The sequence below is a fragment of the Acanthochromis polyacanthus genome, chromosome 17, assembly GCF_021347895.1.
Source record: "Acanthochromis polyacanthus isolate Apoly-LR-REF ecotype Palm Island chromosome 17, KAUST_Apoly_ChrSc, whole genome shotgun sequence".
Taxonomy (NCBI): Eukaryota; Metazoa; Chordata; class Actinopteri; family Pomacentridae; genus Acanthochromis; species Acanthochromis polyacanthus.
In genome coordinates, this window is record NC_067129.1 from 3,060,857 (window position 1) to 3,078,577 (window position 17,721).

The 17,721-nt window shown below is 39.2% G+C and overlaps 1 protein-coding gene across 1 annotated transcript in view; it reads left to right on the forward strand.

The window, feature by feature from the left end:
* Positions 1 to 4,519: 4,519 nt before the first annotated feature.
* ppm1e (protein phosphatase, Mg2+/Mn2+ dependent, 1E) overlaps positions 4,520 to 17,721 on the forward strand; it is a 69,696-nt gene continuing 56,494 nt past the window's right edge. The window contains exons 1-2 of the mRNA XM_022194339.2: positions 4,520 to 4,764; positions 4,881 to 5,074. Coding sequence (XP_022050031.1) covers positions 4,890 to 5,074 — 185 coding nt within the window. The 5' untranslated portion in view covers positions 4,520 to 4,764; positions 4,881 to 4,889. The remainder of the gene's footprint in view (positions 4,765 to 4,880; positions 5,075 to 17,721) is intronic.

Here is a 17,721-nt window from a genome sequence, read left to right on the forward strand (position 1 = left end):
CTGGTTTATCTGTGTTTCTGTTTACAGGTCAGGCCAAATGTTAAATCATATGATGGCCTAAGCTGCTCCATCGCCCTTTAATGGACTGGATCATCTCTGCCCCACCGGAGGATTATTATCAGGAAGAGAGTAAAAACTATCGACAGGAAACCGAAGGACGGACGGAGGGAGGAGAGACATTTAAGGACAAAGATGTGTTTTTGGACAAAGTGAGGGAAAATACTTACAAAAAGCATTTTTAATCTAAAATTCAGAAAAGGTCCAGGACCTACAGGGCTGCAAAAGACCATACCACAAGATGACAAGATTGTGTCTCCAAACCTGAAATATTCACTTTTTAGGGGGACTTTTCTGTATTTTTTGAGGTTTCTGTCCACCTGTTACTTCATCCACTGCAGCAGATATGAGCGCCATCAACACTATAAAAGGGAGAGAGGTTAAAAAAATAAAATTTAGATCATTCTTTTGTTTGCTTTAATGCTGATGTTATCAAAGATTCTACTTTATTTTACGATTATGAACTGAAAAAACATAAATGTAGCACATAACCTTTTAACCCTCGTGTCATCCTGCGGGTCAAAATTGATCCGTTTCATAGTTTGACAACGAGGGGAAAAACATTTTCACAGTGAAACTTCTGATGTCCACATTTTCAACATTTCTGGGAAATCTTTGAACATTTTTTGGTGGAAAAAGGAAATTTTAAAAATGCTTTCTAAGAACATTCACACAAAAAAATCTACCAAATTCACTGGATTTTGGTTTGATTTTTTTTGTGAATGTTTGAAAAGAAAATATTAGAAGTTCTACTGATATATATGTAATCACTTTAGATATCTTTAGGACTTGGGAAGATTTTTACTAATTTTTAAAAAATATTACAAGAATTTTCTTGCCAAATTTGGGGGATTTTTTAAAACAAAACTTTTAAAGCAAACTTTCAATGAATTATTGGAATTTTCTTCCTGAAGGTTTTGCACATTTTCAGAAATTTGGGGGATTTTTTAGCTGAATTTTGGGATTTTTTTTCAGACAAGGAAACAATATTTTTGGCATCCATAAATGAAGACAACAGGAAGGTTAATGTTTATCTTCTCAGTCTAAAAAAAAACAAATAGTGACTGTTGCTGTGACATCTCTACAATAGAATGGATGTCAAATATGAAACAAGTCTGCACTATGTTAGAATGATACTGGGCAGCTCAAAAGTGGAATCATAGACTAGACTGTGGAGACAAATTCAGTGTAAAAAAAAAAAGTTGTTTGTACGGTAACAGCTGTGGTTTCCAGAATGCTACTCTACAATTACAGTAAAAAAAAGTATCGATATTGTTGATTTTAGGGTTAAAAACATGTTTCAGTCCATATTTCACTGTAAAAAGTTTTAACCTTTTAAAAATGTGAAAATTTACATGAAAATACTGTATAAAATAAAATATGTGAAACTTATAAATATTACAGCATTTTTCCATCATCAAGACAACAGTTTGTGTATTTAACCATTAATATTGTTGTTGTTTTAGCAAAAATTGCAGTTGAATTTGTCATAAATATTAAAGCATAGGTCTGTTATTAACTCAAAAGTACATCAATTTGACTGGTAACAAACTGTATTTTTTTTTTTACAAATAATAAATGTATAAATTACCGTGTTATAAATATTGCAGCATTTTTCCATTATCAGCACAACAATATGTACATTAAATGTACATTAAATTGGAAAAAGTGTATTCTTTTGAGAATTAAATGAAAAAATTACAGTATTTTTATACATATTAGGACATTTTTCCATTAAAAACTGCACAGGAGTCAGGGAATGTATTTTTAATGACACCCTTTTTCCTGATTAACCTATTTACACTGATTTATTGTTATATAAACTGCATCAAGCTGTGTTAGAGTTCACAGATTTCTACTGTCATGGTTTGATGTTTTTTCATTGTAAAATGTACAAACATTTTTTACAGTGTGGAGTTAATAAAGTTGCCGATGCTGCTGGAGGAATACTGTCCCGCTTTTCCTGAAGGACTGGGAGAAGTCGGTGGACATTTTCTCATTCAGAGCGTCTGAAACGATTCCTTCAACAACAGCTGAGGACATTCATGTGTCTGATTTCAGCTCTAATTTTTACATGACGGCATCCTGCGTGCCAACAGCTCATTCCTGTTTTTCCTTTCTCATCTGTGGCCTGCTGTTATTTGAATAAAGTTACAATTATAAGGCGGTTGTTTACAGTCGCTGGTCAAAGGAGTGTCTGGTCATGCTCTCTGACCAGGGTTTGGATAACCCTGAAAACCCCACAGCCTGCCAGTGGGTGTGAAAAGCTTGTTTATTTGTATTATTATTAGTTCAAATCAACAAAATGACACTATTTTTCAGAGTCAGAAACTGTAGAGTCAGAAAAAAAATCATAAAATTTATCTCTGACCTACCATTATATCATTAAAATAACAAAATCTAGGCATAAAATTGTGAAAAGTTCATCTAAATCACTTTATTTACAATTATAATTTTAAAAAATATATATAAAAAATGAAAGTATTGGTGCAAAACAAATTGTATAAAAACAAAAAAATTGTGTGGTACTTCACAGAATCAGGAAGACATTAGTAGCTCAGCCGTGACCAACAGATTTCTAAAGAAATTTCGGGATCTTTGGGATGAACTGCAGGCAGTGTTTTATACAGAACAGATAGGAGACAAGTCCAGAAACAAACTGAAACAAACTATAGCACGTAGAGTCACCATCTTTTAGAGTGTTGGTAATGTCAGTGTGCACTTGAAAAATTGTTATACATGTCATTCCATTATTTTTTTTTTACATTTTTTGTAAAACAAAAAAGCTAAACGACACCCTCAGCTGCCTCAACAATCGTAATGATGCATGACGAGAGTTAAGGAAAACTGCACCTATATAAAAAAAGCAAAAAACATTCTCAAGATTCAAATTTGGAAACTATCTCTGTTAAAGTAGTCTCCTTATGCGCTGACACACTGCTCCAAGTGTTCATGCAACATTTGAAATGCTCCCTGGAAAGCCTTAGGCTGGCTACCACCAGCCTGAATCTCAAGTGAGATACAGGCTGGGTACCTGCTATTCATTTTCTTGTAGGGGTGGAGCAGTTTAAAATTTTCCACAGCCGTTGATTGGGCGCTGCATATGTCAGTCAGTCTGGGGCAGTTGAAGCTCACAGCCAATCGTGTCACTGCTAGCCGCTGACGTAAATGCAGAGCGACGGCAGCACCACGAAAAAGAATCATTGCTGTGTTTGCTCATGTGTTTGCTTCTTTCGCCATGTCGCCGGACGATTCTTGCCGTTTATGTAAAGTAAACATGAGGGAAAGTGGACCCCGTGTTTATGCACACTCCACAGATATGTTTGTGTCAAAAACAACGCCGACCATATCAGATAGGTTAGCGATGATGGACCTGATAGTCACCCCGGAGCCGGAGCAGTCAAACAGATGCTGCCAGCGCTGCACCTCCACACTCGGTCGGCTTGAAAAAGACTTTCCTTTATTCAGGCAATGGGAAGAGAACGTCCGGTTAAGCAGCGTATCGAAAAGACAACGTGAACCCACCCCGTCCAAGACACCGAGGACTTTGAAAAAGACCTGCCCAAACCCACCGAGTCCACTAGCTTGTTCCTTCGGAAACACGACAACAAAGGTAACGCTTCTTCTCAAACAACCCATCATGCATTGCGCGTAGTCGCTTAGTGTGCGTCATCGTCTAACTGTCCCTCCCCGTCCTGTGATTGGATCCCTGACTCAGGGACAAATTCAACCCCAGGTCGCCAGACTGCCTAGTAAACGAAATGACAATGAGTGCACAGGCAGTCTGGGTATTCCCAGACTAGGAAAGCCTATTATGAAAACGTATTTTTTGAAAATTGTCACTAGCTGAGCAGCTAAATTTTTGTGCTCAACTGGTTATATTTCACAATTTCCTATTCATAACAATAAGATAAGATCTACTTTATTTATCCTGGAGAAAATTATTTTGCCAGAGTACAATACAATAAACAAAGATTAGTGCAATATACACAATTACACAGAGGTTAGTAGTAAAATATTATTAACAAGGAATAAAAAGCACAAAATGCAAAGTGTCTAAAAGTGTTTGTGTGAAGTGCATTTCTATAATTTATATTTCTATAATTTATATATACATTTATATGATACTAATTTATTTTTAGTATGTGTCTTATGGCTTGTTTTATGATGTTCCTCTGTATTAATGTTTGCTGATTTGATAAGTGTACCAAAAGAGCACTGTGAAAAGCATTTTACAAATAAAATCTGCTATTATGATTATTTTTTTTAGCTTTGTCTCTCTGTCAATAAAGAGGATTATTTTCATATTTGTGCTCCAGGTGCTTTGTCGTGCTACATGCGGTACTTCCACCGGGTCCAGGGTGTTTTCCCCATAGATATGGTTTGTCCAGTGAGCTCTCGTCTCTTTTTGAGGCCACTTCTGTGACGACATCTCCACATTCGGCTCCAGACGTCAAGAGGCAGAGCTGCGTGCGCGCCCCCACCCGGCGCCGTCGTCTCTCTGACGTCACCGCCCTGTGATCATCCGAAATCCCTGATAACGCGGCGCGCGCTCCCGCTCGGCTGTGAATGGGGGCTCAGTCCAGCCTGTGACAGCTCGTCCAGCGGTACGAACCTCGGTCCCGCTGCTCCTGTCGGCTCCGCTGCGCTCAGACTCCCCCCCGCTAGCGAACGGCGCCGCTCCTCCGGTAGTCCCCGTCCGTTCAGGTAGTATGACAGCACTGACAGTCCCACCGGTTCGGTTCGTGTTCTCACTCTTCTTCTCCCCAGCACCGGTTTCAAGTTGGTGTCACTGACGGACGGAGCTGTGTCTGTGTGTCCAGGAATGAGAAATGATGGCCGGCTCTGCAGCAGAGGAGAAAACCTTCCGCCGGTTCCTGGAGCTCTTCCTCCGGGAGATGAGAACGCCTCTGCAGGAGAGCGACCCGCTGCCGCTGCGCCCCTTGACGGACCTGGTATCTGAGGACGAAGTGGAGGGGGAATGCCTCGACCTGTGTCTGCAGCACCTCTACAAATAGTTAAGTGTGCACTTTCTCCCGCTCTGTGTGTGTATGTGCGTGCGTGTGCGTGTGACCGTGCGCCCCGGCCGGGTCTCCATCTATCAGGTACCTGCTTCACATGGCGCTGGGTGTGTCCGGCTGCAAGTTCACACAAGTGTTTACACCAGAGGAGGAATTAGAGGTTAGGAGCTGTGTGCTGCTTCTCTGAACCTGTTGCGGTGTTTGTGCTTCAGGGCTTCAGAGCTGGAGGTCCACAAAAGGTGAACCCCTGGTTTTTGCGTAACAGCGCGACGTCATCGTGGCGTAGGAGGGGGAGGAAGCCATGGCTGCTGAGCGCATCTTCACGAGGGCTAAAAATAACCCCACCGGTTACGTTATTAGCCTCGATGTTCAAATCTAAAGACCAGCACTGAATGAATGATCACAGAAGGAAATGAGGACCATGAATGCAGGGAGAATCTGCCATTTATCCTCCTCCTGATCATCTAAAGGAAAGTCCAGATGCTCCTCTGCAGCATGCATGACTTTAACCCTCATGTAGTCCATATGGGTCAAACTGACCCGGTTTAAAGTTTGAAAATGTGGGGAAAAAAATCACAGTGCAACTGCTGATGTCCACATTTTCAACATTTTTGGTAATTTTTGAACATTTTTTTGGTGGAAAAAAAATGTTAAAAAAATGTTAAACAATATTCACAAATAAATCAACCAAAATCCAGACAATTTTGCTGGATTTTGCTTGATTTTTTGTGTGAATGTTCTTAAAGGAAATATTAGAAGTTTTACTGATATATATATGTAATTACTGATATATGTATATATAATCACTTCAGATGTTTTAAAGATTTTTTTGGGAAGAATTTTAGTCCTTTTTTGAAAATATTTACAAGAACTTTCTTGCCAAATTTGGGGGATTTTTTTAAGTAAAACTTTTAAAGGAAACTTTTAAGGAATTATTGGAATTTTCTTCCTGACGGTTTTGCAAATTTTCAAAAAAAAATTTTGGCAGAATTTTTTTGATTTTTTTCATACAAGGAAACAATATTTTTTGGTGCCTGTAAATGAAGACAACAGGAGGGTTAATTTGACTCGATAATCCAGCGTTTTGGGCAAAACTTGGCGGAAGCAGTGAAACAGAGAGTGGAGCTGCCCTGAGCTCTGCTGCCTGGCCTGGTTTTGAATCCAAAATAGGTGCAGAAAGTGTGCTGGGAAGAGCAGGGTGGAAGGACTCATCTAGGGCAGCGAGTGGCAGGGGGACTGCTACTGCTGGCCGGTCTGCATGAACACGCTGCATGCTTTAACCCGAGTGTTGTCCTCATTTACAGGCACCAAAAATTATCGTTTCCTTGTCTGAAAAAAATCCAAAAATTCAGCAAAAAAATCCCCCAAAATTTCTGAAAATTTGCAAAACCTTCAGGAAGAAAATTCCAATAATTAATTAAAAGTTTCCCTTGAAAGTTATATTAAAAAACCAAACAAATTTGGCAAGAAAATTCTTGTAAATATTTTCAAAAAATGAGTAAAATTCTTCCAAAGAAACCCTAAAAATATCTAAAGTTATTACATATATATCAGCAAAACTTCTAATATTTTCTTTAAGAACATTCACAAAAAAATCTTTTGGTTGATTTTTTTGTGAATTGTCTTAAGAATTTTTTTTTAGCATTTCTTTTGTTCCACCAAAAAATGTTCAAAGATTTCCCAAAAATGTTGAAAATGTGGACATCAGAAGTTTTACTGTGAAAATATGTTTTTTTTCTTTCCACATTTTCAAACTTTAAAACGGGTCAGTTTTGACCCGCAGGACGACACGAGGGTTAAAACATGCGTGTGTGAGGTCAGGATGCTCTCCAGTGACAGGGAACATATGTCAGGTGTTCTCAGTGTGTTTAACCTGCCAGAACACGGATCAATATTAGTTCACTCCACACGGATAGAAGGTCACTGAGCTTCCTACAGCCTTCCTCCTCCATCTTCACACGTCTGTTTACCGTGAGAGACAAAGAGCAGAAATTAACAACTGCAGCTCCTCGTGAAGGTAGCGTGTCTGTGTGAGACTCGTGGGAGCTGTAGTGTTTAAATATTAAATCACATGTTATCAGCAGGTACAACAGACGTCCATTTAGCTTTAAGGAGCACTCTGAGAGTCAGGCTTTCTTTCAAAGCTTTCACACATGAGCAGAGATGGAAGCAGTGAGATTACGACAGAGGGAGACACCAACACCTCTATAGATCACCATTTAGTGATCGACTGGTTAATAGCTACATAATTTTAGTCTCTTTGTGCACAGACACTCTGCTCCTAGTGCTCCTGCAACATGTAGAATGTCTATTATGTGAATTTTGTTTTGGGAAACTTAAAGAAAAGGTAAAAATTCTCAGATTCCAAAGCTTTCAAATGTGAGCAAAGTGGAAGCAGTTAGATTAGCTCTTCATTAAAGGGGAACTTCAGTTTTTTTTCAACCTGGGGTCTGTTTTCATGTCATTTCATACATGTGAGTGATGGAGAAATGAATTTTCGACATAGCTCCAGTATTTAGCCAGGCAGGCAGCTTAGCAGCTCAGCTAGCAGCTCAGCTAGTGAAAAGTATGGGGCAACTTGCCCCCCCGCGTCAAAGTCCGCCCTAACGTGCTTTTTCCCCACACTGACCGGCTCAGATAGTCTCAACGAATGTCCCACAACACACTAGAGATGAGAAGTGAACGAAAACCTCCACATTACCTGGTGATCGCTCTTTGTTGTGGTCTGTATCCAAATCTCAGGACGCTAGAAAGCAAATCTCGTTCCGAGCTCGCGAAATCGCGCGATAGCTCGCGCCATGTGGGGGAAAAAAGCACGTTAGGGCGGACTTTGACGCGGGGGGGGGGTGTAAGTTGCCCCATACTTTTTGCTAGCTGAGCTGCTAAGCTGCCTGCCTGGCTAAATACTGGAGCTATGTCGAAAATTCATTTCTCCATCACTCACATGTATGAAATGACATGAAAACAGACCCCAGGTTGAAAAAAACCGAAGTTCCCCAATAAGACAGAAGGAAACACCAACACCTCTAAAGATCATCATTTAGTAATCAGCTGGTTATCAATGACTAAATTAATCGGCAACTCACTCCTCTATGAGCTGCAACAGTTAATCGATTAGCTGTCATAACGTACTAACTGCTAAAATTAACAGTTTTTTGACCCAATTAATAAGTGGGAGTCATTTTATCTCTGTCAAAGTAGTCTCCTTGTGCAGTGCGCTGATACTCTGCAGTTAAATAATACAGATAATGACTGAAACATGGAGCATAATCATTCCTTTTTTTGCATTTTGATGATACTTCAGGAAAGATTTAAGAGTTATTATTTCACTCCTGAAATATACATTACCGCAATTGACAATACTGACGTAGAACTGAAGCTAAAACGAGGGAGAAGGGTAAGAGCTGGCTGTTATATATTTACTGCATACAGCAAATGAAGCCCACAAGTTAGATTGATGTGTACTTCCTGTCAGTGCTGCCGACCAGCTTTGACTGAAAGCTGAAGTTGGTGCAGTAATTTAAATGGAGTCCGTCCAGTCTGGATGTGAGAAACATCTATTAGCCAAACTCACCAAAATAACAGCAGCTCACTGCCTCGGCTCGCTCTGTGAAATATCCTCCTGTCTGCTTCCTGGCAGAGGTAGTTTCTTATACATTTGGCTTGTTAGAGTCGATGAATCACTCATTGGCTAGTTTCCACGGAGCAGTTTATCCTACGAGACGAATATAAAGAGCTGTGAAGGTCAACGGGGCCGCTCGTTTTTGCTGTTTTATGTACAGAAAGTGCAGCTTTTCAGACGCAAATTTATGATATGACGCTGGAGGAAAGGTCAGCGGTTCACTGCAATCATGAGAAATCATCTGGTGTGAATATCCTCTGGAGAAAAACAAGAGCATCAGTCCTTTCAGCCAACTGCCAAAAGGTATGCTTTCAGAAATAATGACTCTTGTCCATCGGGAGCAGAAGAGGAAGTAGTTTATTACAGAGCCATGAAGTCTGGTTAACGTCGTGAAGAGGTCGGGGTTGATGGTTGGGCCGACAAAACATGAGACTAGCTGAGAAGATAGTCGTTCATTTTCCGTTTTTCACTCAGCTTTGATTTTATTTCAACCAAAACCATGATTGTACCCAAATCTCAATCATCCGTCCGTTAGCGATATCTGCTACATGCTTTAGAGCAGGGGTGTCAAGCTCATCTTTGCTCAGGTTCTACATTCAGCCCAATTTGATCTCCAGTAGACCGGACCAGTAAAATCACAGCATGATAACCTATAAAAAACCACAACTCCTAATTTTCCTTTTGTTTTAGTGCAAGATGTACATTCTGAAATTTAATGAATTACCTTTTTACAAGAAATTATGAACAAACTGAAATCTGTTAAGAAAAATAAGTTCAATTTCAACGACATTCAGCCTCAGTTTATCATTCACACATTACAACTTCCAGATCACAGAGTGTCGACAAAGGAACACAACATTTAGTCACAGCTATCTGGAACTGAACGATATAGTAATTTACTTAAAAAAACATGAAAAACAACAAAAACAAGACAAGATGTTCCAAAAATGAGACACAAAACGACAAAAGCAAGAAGCAAACTGACAAAAAAATGAGCCAAATGACACGAAACAAAACAAAAAAAGGCAAAAAAATCAGACAAAAAAGCTACAAAGCGACACAAGAATGGACAAACGACACAAACAAGACAAAAAATGGCAAAAGCATGAAACAGAACGACAAATATGATACACAAAAAGATGGATAAAGCAAAACACAAAATGACAAAAATGAGACACAAGTCGACAAAAGTGAGAAACAAAATGACAAAAAATGAGACACAAGTCGACAAAAGTGAGAAACAAAATGACAAAAATGAGACACAAGTCGACAAAAGTGAGAAACGAAATGACAAAAATGAGACACAAGTCGACAAAAGTGAGAAACGAACTGACAAAAAATGAGACAAACGACACAAAAAACCAAGAAAGAGACAAAAAATTAGACAAAAAAGTTACAAAGTGACAAAACAATGAACAAACGACACAAACAAGACAAAAAAATGACAAAAGCGTGAAACAAAACGACAAAAACGATACACAAAACAACGAATAAAGCAAAAAACAAAATGACAGAAATAAGGCAAAAAACCACAAGCGAGACAAAAAGGAAACACAAACAATAAAAACATGAGACAAACGACAAAAGTCAGACAAAAAACAACAAAAACATAGCAAAATATAACAAAAATGAGACATAAAATGACAAAAGAACAATCTAGTATTTCACTTTATGATCACAACAACTCGTCATGGTCTAGAAATTATTTTAAATTTGTAGTTTTACAAATTTACAATCTACAGTTAATGTCTTCTGTGTAATTTTTACACTTTGAGGGCCGGATCGGACCCTCTGGAGGACCGGTTTTGGCCTGCAGGCCTCATCTTTGACACCCCTGCTTTAGTGGGTTGCGGGGGCTGGAGTCTGTTCCAGCTGATGTTGGATGAGAGGCGGAGAACAGCCTGGACAGGTCAACAGTCCATCACAGAGCTAACACAAAGAGATAACCGTGCACACTCACATCTACGGCTGATTTAAATCTCTAATTAACCAAACATGAGGGTCTTTAGACTGGGAGGAAGCCGGAGAATCCACAGAAAACCCACACAAACCTCAACCAGATGACAGCGAAGGACCTTTAGCCCCAGTAAAGTAGTTATTTAACCCAAACCACAGTGTTTCACAACCTTAAATGGCTGTAATGAATAATCCTAAATAACAGTGTGCATGTATTGGTGAGCCTACAATGAATCATCACCCGAATATGCAGCTGCCCTCAGCTTTATGGAGCTTTACGCAGGATTTCATGTCATTGTTCAGCTGTCTGGCTGCCACTGTACCGTTTCAGCTCGTCTCTTTGCACTCACAGTGTTGTTTTTGGCAGCTACAGGCAGAAAAATACCTCTGAAACCCACTGTACACTACCTGCCCAGCACCAAATGATAGAGAGAAAGAGTTTCTGCTACTAGCTGGTGAATATAGTGAAGCTTTTAGTAGCTAAAAAAGAGCCAAATGTTTCTTTCAATAGGTGGTTGAGACCAAAACTGGAGCTAAAAGAGTGAATATTTTACTTTAATATACACAACTGGTAGAAACACAAACAAATAATACACAGAACAAGGTGTAGCAACTGGCTGATGAACATAATAAAGCTTTTAGAAGCTAAATATAGTCAGGTATTACCCTCATGAATTGGTTGAGAACAAAGCTAGAGCTAAAAGACAGTGAATATTTGACTTTAATGTACACGGTTGGTAAGTACAGGAATAAAGTATGGACAGAAAAATTTTAGCAACTAAATGGGGGAACATAGCTTCTAGTAGCTAAAAAGAAGCAATTCTTTCATGGGTTGGTTGAGGCCAAATCTAGAGCTCAAAGAGAGGGAATATTTGACCTTAATGTGCACAGTTGGTAGCCCAGCCGTGCTAGACCCAGCTCTGAAGACACAAGGGTCTAGGACCGCTCGACAGGGAGGGAGGCGGGCTAAAAGGTTGTCTTTCAAATCACTCTGCAGCATTTGGGTAGGTATACAACCAATCAGCGCAACAAATAGGCTGACGTAGTTCCTAGAGCACCGGAAATCAGAGGATGAGGGAGTTTGGTGAAGCCTCATTTATACAGTCAATGGGTGAAGCTCAAGTATATTACAGACATGTTAACAGAAAGATTATTCAGAGTCGGTGCTAATGGAGCTCAACGACTGTTATCGACCCTGGCAGAGAATTAAATTCGTTGCTGTGGGTTGTCTAGCGCGGCTAGGCTAGTTGTTTCCGGTTGTTTCTGTCAGAATCGTCGCACCTCTGTCGTCACTTAGTTACGCCCGCCTTCTGACTCTACACTTCATGGTGATTCGTCGGCCAGTTTTAGGAGCATCCAACCTCGAGGCTTATGGAGAGTAACTAGACCCACCCTGACAGAGAATTAAATTCGTTGCCATGGGTTGTCTAGCGCTGCTAGGCTACACAGTTGGTAGAAACACAAACAAATAATAGTCAGAACAAGTTTTAGCAACTAGCTGGTGAACATAGTGAAGCTTTTAGTCGCTAAAAAGAGTCAAGGGTTTCTTTCAATAGGTGGTTGAGACCAAAACTGGAGCTAAAAGAGTGAATATTTTACTTTAATGTGCACATTTGGTAGAAACTTGATCACATAAGACAGAAAGAGTTCTACCAACTAGATTGTGAACACAGGGTGGCTTTAGCAACTAAAAAGAGTGGTTGAGACCAAAACTAGCAATATAATATTTGACTTTAATGTACACGGTTGGTAGAAACACAAATGTAAATGAATAATAATGTTTATTTGTTACTAGTGGATGCAATAAGCAACTGTTTTCAGGCAGGTTCAGCATGTAAACTTAAAAGTCAGTTTTGTTTTTACCTCCAAGTGTCCAAAAAAAAATCTGTCATTTTACCTTAAAGCCTGATATTTTCCTCACCATCCTGGTTTGAAGTGTTAAAAGGAGCTTTGTTTGCAATCCGTCCTGCAGACTCCTTCGCTGCTAGGAGTTACAGAGCACACAGATCGTGTATCAAACTCTCATTCAGTGCCGACACATGATCTAATGTATCACTTAAGCTCCCATTAACGGCGGCCGCGGTCACTTAAAACGGCGATCTTGTGCGCTCGGACTCGCAGTGAAAATGCACAACATTTGTTTGACACTTCTTTACATCATATACGGCAGTTGTCATAGTAACAGCCCAGGCATCCTCGCACAGAGTAATAACGGTCAGTCTGAATACAGCAGGCAGCACCAGAGAGGCTGGCAGCGATTCAGTCGAGCGTCTTTGCATGTGGAGTTTGATAACAGCGCCTCAGGCAACAACACAACCAATCAGTACAACAGCTTCTTTGGACTCTAACTCTGCTATTTAGCTGTTTATGCTTGGGGAAGTTGGGAAACATATAGTATCTTTACTGTCTGGTCAGTGTCGGACAGCGTGAGCAAATCAGTTACTACTTTAAGGCAGTGACGGTTTTAAAACACATGGCTGGGTGTCTTTAAAAGTGCAGAATGTGGCTTTTGAGTTTCAGTAGGTTCATATTTTACTTTAGGAAACCAAACTCTTAAATCAACAGAAGATTTGTTTTGTCCTTGTCTCTATAGAATGATGCAGTAGGTAGAGGAAAAGGAATGAGAGGAAAGAGACAGAAAGAAGAAATTAAAGGTTCATTAAAGCATTCTTGCTGAAAACAGCTGTAAGAAAAAAAACCTTTATTCTGACCTTGTGTTCATGTAATATTCCAGCCTAAATTAGCTGCTTCTGTTGTGTTAGGGCAGTTATTATTCTTCCTATAGAATGAATTGATTGTATTAGTGTTAATAGTGTTTTTTATTTTTATTTTTTTAGCAAGTTCAAAGCTGCAGATTAGAAAACCAAAAACAATGAGCTGAAAGAGGCTAAAATGCTCCAAAAATAGCCATTAGCATTGTTTCAGAAACACATTATTACAGTATTGCAATAGAAATAAATTTTATTACAGCGACTAGAACATGTTATTGGCATTAAACGGACAGCACTGGACTGGTTTAAATCCTACTTATCAGACAGGTTCCAGTTTATGCATGTCAACAATGATTCTTCTGAGCATACTAAAGTTAATCATGGAGTTCCTCAGGGTTCTGTCTTAGGACCGATGCTGTTCGTGTCATACATGCTTCCTTTAGGCAATATTATTAGGAAGCTATGTATTAATTTCCATTGTTACGCTGACGACACTCAGTTGTATTTATCTATGAAGCCAGATGAAACTAATCAGCTTGCCAGACTGAAAGATTGTCTTAAGGACATAAAGACATAAAGAGTCAGGTTCTGCTGAAGGTTTCGTCCCGTTAAAAGGGTGTTTTTCTTGCCACTGTCTCCTTAGGGCTGCTCTGGGGGTTCATATGGGTTCTGTAAAGCATCTTGAGACAATCTGACTGTAATTGGAGCTATATAAATAAAATTTAATTGAAATTGAATTTATGAAAATAAAAAATATCGAATATTTTTTCCAATATTGCGAAGAACCGGTTTCTGAGTTTGATTTTCTGTTTTTGCTTCTGTCCTTTTGTTCGTCTCTAGACTGCATGAAACGGGATCAATGCCAGCTGACGTAAAAGCATAATCACAACTTCTCAGATTGAAAACAATTTCTGAAGACTTCTCTGCATTTTTTCCTCATAGTCGCCAAAGTTTACTTTTTCTTTTTCGAGTGTTTTTCTGCCATGCTATTTACCAGGCGCTTTTTATCCAAAGCGTCGTACATCTGACAGTAGTTTTGATTGTCTTTGTGGCATCTTCTGCTCTGTTTATTCCAGCCATTTGTGATGTTGCCTATGGGGCCACCTTCTATGGATGATCCTAGTTTATTTGCTTTAAGTGGTTAATGGAAATAAGCAGGTTTGTTTTGCGGCATGTCAAAAAATTTGCTTCACATTCACTTGACACTTAACATCTTAAATGTTAGCTCTCCCTTTATCTAAATTAAGACCAAAAGATGTTCTGGCCACTTTGCACAAGAAGAAAAAGCTATAAATGCAACGCTGAGAAACGTCATTTTATGATATACCATCCAACATAATGATTCATTTTGAGCTCCAGTCGACCTGACACGTCTTTTAGCTCTGTTTTTGGTCTCCACCACTCCTCAGGGGAAATATCTGGATCTTTAGCTGCCAAATACTCTCAACTTTATATAACTCTTTTCCCAAATCTAAATTGTGTTTACCTCAATGCCTGGGTAATTTAATGTACGGTACCACGGGGCCATAAAAACTGGCTCAGGATGTGAGCTGAATATTGTGAAGAGGGTGGAGTGGTCACGTCTTGCTGATACCCGATCTGTTGGACAACAATTAGCTGTTAGAAAGTTCTGTAGAGTTAAAGTGAACTACAGCATCTCCATCATGATGAGTTAACCTCAAGATAATGATTCATGCGGCTTTAAATCAGCAACTGTTGCATCAAAGAAGGAATAAAGAAGATTATGAATCAGACAGATTTTGATATTTGCTGCCACGGACACATTTTGGTTCGTTTCCAACAAGTACTGAGGATAAATACGCAGTTGGAGATGACAGAAGTAAAACAATGGGCATTAGCTGAGTCCGGATTTGCTCGTGTCGGACGCGTGGCCTCGGCGGCTAATGGATGAGAACTTTCAGCTGCAGTTGCCGAAGCAGACTGACGGTGTGAGTGTGTTTATATTTGTGTGGTGGCCAGCATCCTACATGGCTGTCTACTGTAGCGATGCTGCGAGTGTAATGATAGTCGGAGGCAGCAGCTCTGGTGATTCATCCCAACGTGTCATTAGTTTGTCTCTGGGTTGAACAGCTAATAATAGACTTCTGCAAGAAGAGAGATCCCCTCTGTGTGTGAGTGTGTGTTCATGGGGGGCGGGTGAAGCACTTGGTGTGCTAGAACGAGTCTGAAGGTGTGGACAGAGCTCGTGTGTGCGTTAAAATGACGCCAGTTAATCCGTTTTCCTCCCGGCAGCTGGGAGTCGCATCTGAAAAGGAGGGGATGCAGTTTGCTCCCTCTAAACACAGTGTGATTTGTGTGTGTGTGTGTTTGGACGGTTCACTCCCAAGTATGACTAAAATTACGCTGGTGTGTGAATAAAACGAGCCACAAATTTAGACAAATCCAGGTTGTAGGCAGAAGTACGTCAGTCCTGCGATGACACCTCATTTGCAAATAATGTGCGTAAAGGATTTTGCTTTCTGGCTTCTTTTGCCAAAAAATCTCGTCATTTAGTATTCAGCTCTTTAACGTAAGCACAAGTACTAACACTCCAAATAAAAATCCTTCACTGAAAAGGCTACTTAAGTGAGAATATGCACTCATGACCAGAATAAAAAAATCACTGCTACAAGTAAAAGTGCTTCATGCAGAGAAACGTGACTGTGGAACACTGATTTGGTCACACTTGAGCAGGATTTTATTGTTAATTTGAACTGTTATAAGTCAGATTATTCTAAGTATGATTATATTCATGATTGGTTCAGAAATGAACAACAACTGCCCATCATCTATATAATGGTTGGTACAATTCTGGACAATTCCGAGGCCTTTGGGGCAACTTTGGGGTCATCCTGGACAATCTTTAACAGATTTTAAACAATCTCATCGTCCTTTACAAGATATTTTTGTCATTTCTGACAGTTTTTGAGTTATTGTGGACAAATATAATCTTATTTTTGATATTTCTTTGTCTTTTGAAAACATTTTTTTGTAACTTTGGGCAATTTTTACCTCAATATGCACAATTTTTGGGTCCGTGTGGACAGCTGTAAATTCATTTTAGACCATTTTTGGGTTATTTTGGAAAAGCCATTTAAATTGAATCTCAAAGCTCCATGAATTGATGCCTCAACAGTTTTAGGTGAGTAGCTTCTGTTTCATTTTAGTCACGCTATGAAGATTTTGGACAAGTTTTTGTCACTGGGTAGACGTTTTGAGTAAATCCCTACACTTAAAAAGCTGGAACTCTAAAATGTTTTAGCTTAAAAATCAAGTCTAAGTAATTTTCTGTCAATAGACTTTGATAATTTAATAGTTCTACTAATTTAAGCTGTCATATAAAGACAGTGTAATAAAAAGTACCTCAAATTTGTCTCCACCACTAAAAAATATAGATATAAATAGTTATTTAAATAAAGGTTATAATCTAATATAATAAAACAAAGGTAGCCCAGTTGTAACCGACATAATTTCTGCTTCAAAAACAAAGTAAAAGTCATGCGCAGGTGTTCCATAAAATTAATTTTACTGTCATGATTCTCCATTCTGAGCTGTGTGCTATAATGTTTCCTGGTCAAAGTAGTTTTAATATTTTGATTAAACCTGCAGTACAGAAGCTTTACTCCCCTATCTGACAGTAACTACAAACACCATCAGCATGTACTGATGTTACATTCGATTGCTGTCTTAATTAGACTGTAGTCTTTCTTCTCAACGCCAACTTTGTGTCTTTTCTTGGATGCTTTCTAGAGATTTCCAACCGTCTTCAGTCCTGACAAATCAATCAGTGCAAGTTTATGTAAAATGTATTCGTACCAGTGGCCCGGTGCTGGAATGTTGTCGCAGAAACCAGATAAAAAAAACAATCAGCAGTCATGAATGTAACAGGCATTCATTTATATGTCACTTATAAGTCCTGCAGTCCAGTTTTACATGATGAATTTCCTCTCATTATAAAGCAAAGAATTGTGGATTGAATCCTCAGTGGTTTGTGATAATTTCAACACCTAATTAGGTCCATTATACGGCTGTTATCATCGCACATAATTTCCATACGTATGAACCAGCAGGGACCTTCTCCACCTTCTAATGGGCCAGAAGACGTCTTTTCATCCTTCATGATTATTTATAAGCGCAAAGTAAAGTCGATAAAGTCAGTGATCGTGTAAAATCAGTGGTGGAGTCGTCAACCTGAAGCTGTATAAAATTGAATTCTGTAAGGATGAACTGATTATCGGCCTGTTTGATTATTGTGGCTGATATTTGGCCTTTTTCCAGATTATCTGTATCAATATTTTTATCGTCAGATTATTGATAAATTCAATGCGCTACTTCAGGTCTCATGTAGCCTTCT